General features: G+C 44.5%; 1 protein-coding gene across 1 annotated transcript in view; it reads left to right on the forward strand.

Moving 5' to 3' along the window:
* The window catches only part of LOC101860216, a gene marked incomplete at its 5' end in the record, with an annotated part of 56,010 nt that overhangs the window by 46,456 nt on the left and 7,054 nt on the right, over positions 1-2,500 (forward strand). Inside the window, 1 exon segment of the mRNA XM_005089744.2 lies at positions 313-515. Within this exon segment, the coding sequence (XP_005089801.1) occupies positions 313-515 (203 nt within the window).

Below are 2,500 nucleotides of genomic sequence, written 5' to 3' on the forward strand. Positions count from 1 at the left end.
CTCACTCACTCACTCACTCACTCACTCACTCACTCACTCACTCACTCACTCACTCACTCACTCACTCACACTCACTCACTCACTCATCCACCCACCTACCTACCTACCTACTTACCTACCTCTTACCTACCTACCTACTTACCTACCTACTTACCTACCTACCTACCTACCTACCTACCTACCTACCTCACTCAATTATCTTCCTACCTTCCTACCTAACACCTACCTCACTCACTCACTCACCTACCTACCTACCTACTTACCTACCTACCACCTCACTCACACATTCATACACTTACGTTCCCCCCACAGCGTCCTCCCTGGACCAGACCCGGTCACGCCGGAGTCTGCAGGCGGCGGACAGCTCTGACGATATGCTGGCTGACGACTGGGCGGCCTCCGTGCCCACCGACGATCTGCTGATGAGACTGGGGGAGGGCAGAGAGAAGCGCGGCTGGTGCCGGCCCAACATGACCTTCAACTCCATCCTGGGACGGTGCACCTACGTCTACAGCGTGAGTCTGCTTATAGATATGAGCGTCGTGTGTCTCAACGTTTGTGAGTTTTTTGTTTTTCAATGGATTTCTTTCTTTTCATAGGTGGTTAGCGGGCGCTCTGGTGTCGTTAATTGCTCCTTTTATCGTCCTTATCTCTTCTCCTATGTTTCTTTGTATGTTACGTTTTGGTATTACCTCTTATCTTCGGTATTTGTTTTACTTATTTGTGTTACAAGTTGCAAGTGTCGTAAAACTCTTACAACTGGGTGGTTGGCGGGTGATTTGATATGAATGTCTCCTTTTCACCTATCAAATACTAATCAAAGTCGTTATCTCTCCTCCTTTTCTTCGTATGTTACTCTCTATAATAATAACACCTCTAATCATCGGTAATTGTGTGATCTATTAGTGATGCAAGTGCTGTAGCACTTTTACCAAAACAAACTAAACTAAGCTTTCTTTTCACGCATTCTGGGAGACAGTTTGACGTTGTGGCATAGTGGTTTGTGAACTTGATTAAATGTTGGAGATTCGAATCCAAGAGAAGTCTAAACGACGTTTCTTCATCCTGCCTTGAACGTTCCCAATCTGTCAGCCCTGTGTTGCAACTACAGTCCCGTGCTTTGTCTTTGTTTGTTAGTTCGAGTAAAGAGAAGCTCAGAAGCTCATCAACACTATAATTGTCATTTAGTGCTGGGGAAAAGCCATACAGACATACAGAGGTAACAGTAAAGAAGTAAGACCTTCCAGTGGTGCCCTCCAATCACCCGCGTTCTGTTTTTTTAAGTGACCAAGATTGTGTATGATACAACTGCAGACATCAACAACACAACAACGTTCTATCAGTTAAATGTGGTCTGGGTGGTTGGATAGAACCGTTTGTTCTTCATTATCTCTCTATTGTTTCTGTCCTCCTGTCTAACTTTTTTCTAGTGGTAATGTTGTCCATCCATTTTAACTGTCTTCCTTCTCAAAATGTCAGCGCCTTACAGCGTGATACGAATTGTACACTTCCTTGTAGGTATATTAGCACAATATTTTTTTAATATGAGTAACTGGCAGGTGTCAACGATGATACAGCGTAGCTTTGTTTTGGTTCATATCTCTGCGCCATTTGTTGGGGGAGGGGGGGGGTGTCGTAATTGACCTCGTATGATGACATTCTTCTGTCGAAAGTATTTGCGTTACGTCTGGGGTGTCTAACAATTAGCAGTCTATTCTGCACCATCCCCCCCCCAAAAAAAAAAAATTTAAAAATTGCCTTTATTAAAACCTTCGTTGATGATCGTGTCAGTGTCTGTGAGAACAGTAGAACAATGCAGCGGCGAGGAAGGGTTTTCTGTCCCCCTCCCATTTTTTAAATGTCTGTAGGACTTTTTCGCGGAACTAAACGAACTTCATTGTGTCAATGCACCCCTTCTTGGCTAATAAAATATATATTCTGTTTTATAACAACAACAAAAAACTACCTCAGTGCTCACTCCCCGCATAACGGTGTCTGTTTTGTAATCATCAAACTATTCATTGTTTCAGCAGGAAGTATGAATTTAATACATGATTTCGGAAGGGGGGGTTTTTTCGATTATTTCCCGGGGGGGGGGGGGCGTTTTTCAAATCGAGTATCTCAGTCTGTCTGCCGGGATGCTGTTTCCCACTTGAAACAGACCGCCTCTGCACTGACAGAAATCTGTGTCAACCGAGGCATAAACAGCTTCTATTTAGAAAATCACTCCGAGTATAGGCGCTTTGGCTCATACATTTATTTTGACAAGGTATTTTAACATATGAATCCTGTGGCATTGTGTGTGTGTGGGGGGGAGTCTCTCTCTCTCTCTCTCTCTCTCTCTCTCTCTCTCTCTCTCTCTCTCTCTCTCTCTCTCTCTCTCTCTCTCTCTCTCTCTCGTTGCGGTTCAACGCGTCGCTGTCGCACACAGGAGAAAGTTGGGCTTTTGTTCGAGCATCTCGGTCTTTCTGCTGGGATGTATCCCTCTTTTCCCTGGTTG

This window comes from Aplysia californica, unplaced genomic scaffold (assembly GCF_000002075.1).
Source record: "Aplysia californica isolate F4 #8 unplaced genomic scaffold, AplCal3.0 scaffold00009, whole genome shotgun sequence".
NCBI classification, from domain to species: domain Eukaryota; kingdom Metazoa; phylum Mollusca; class Gastropoda; order Aplysiida; family Aplysiidae; genus Aplysia; species Aplysia californica.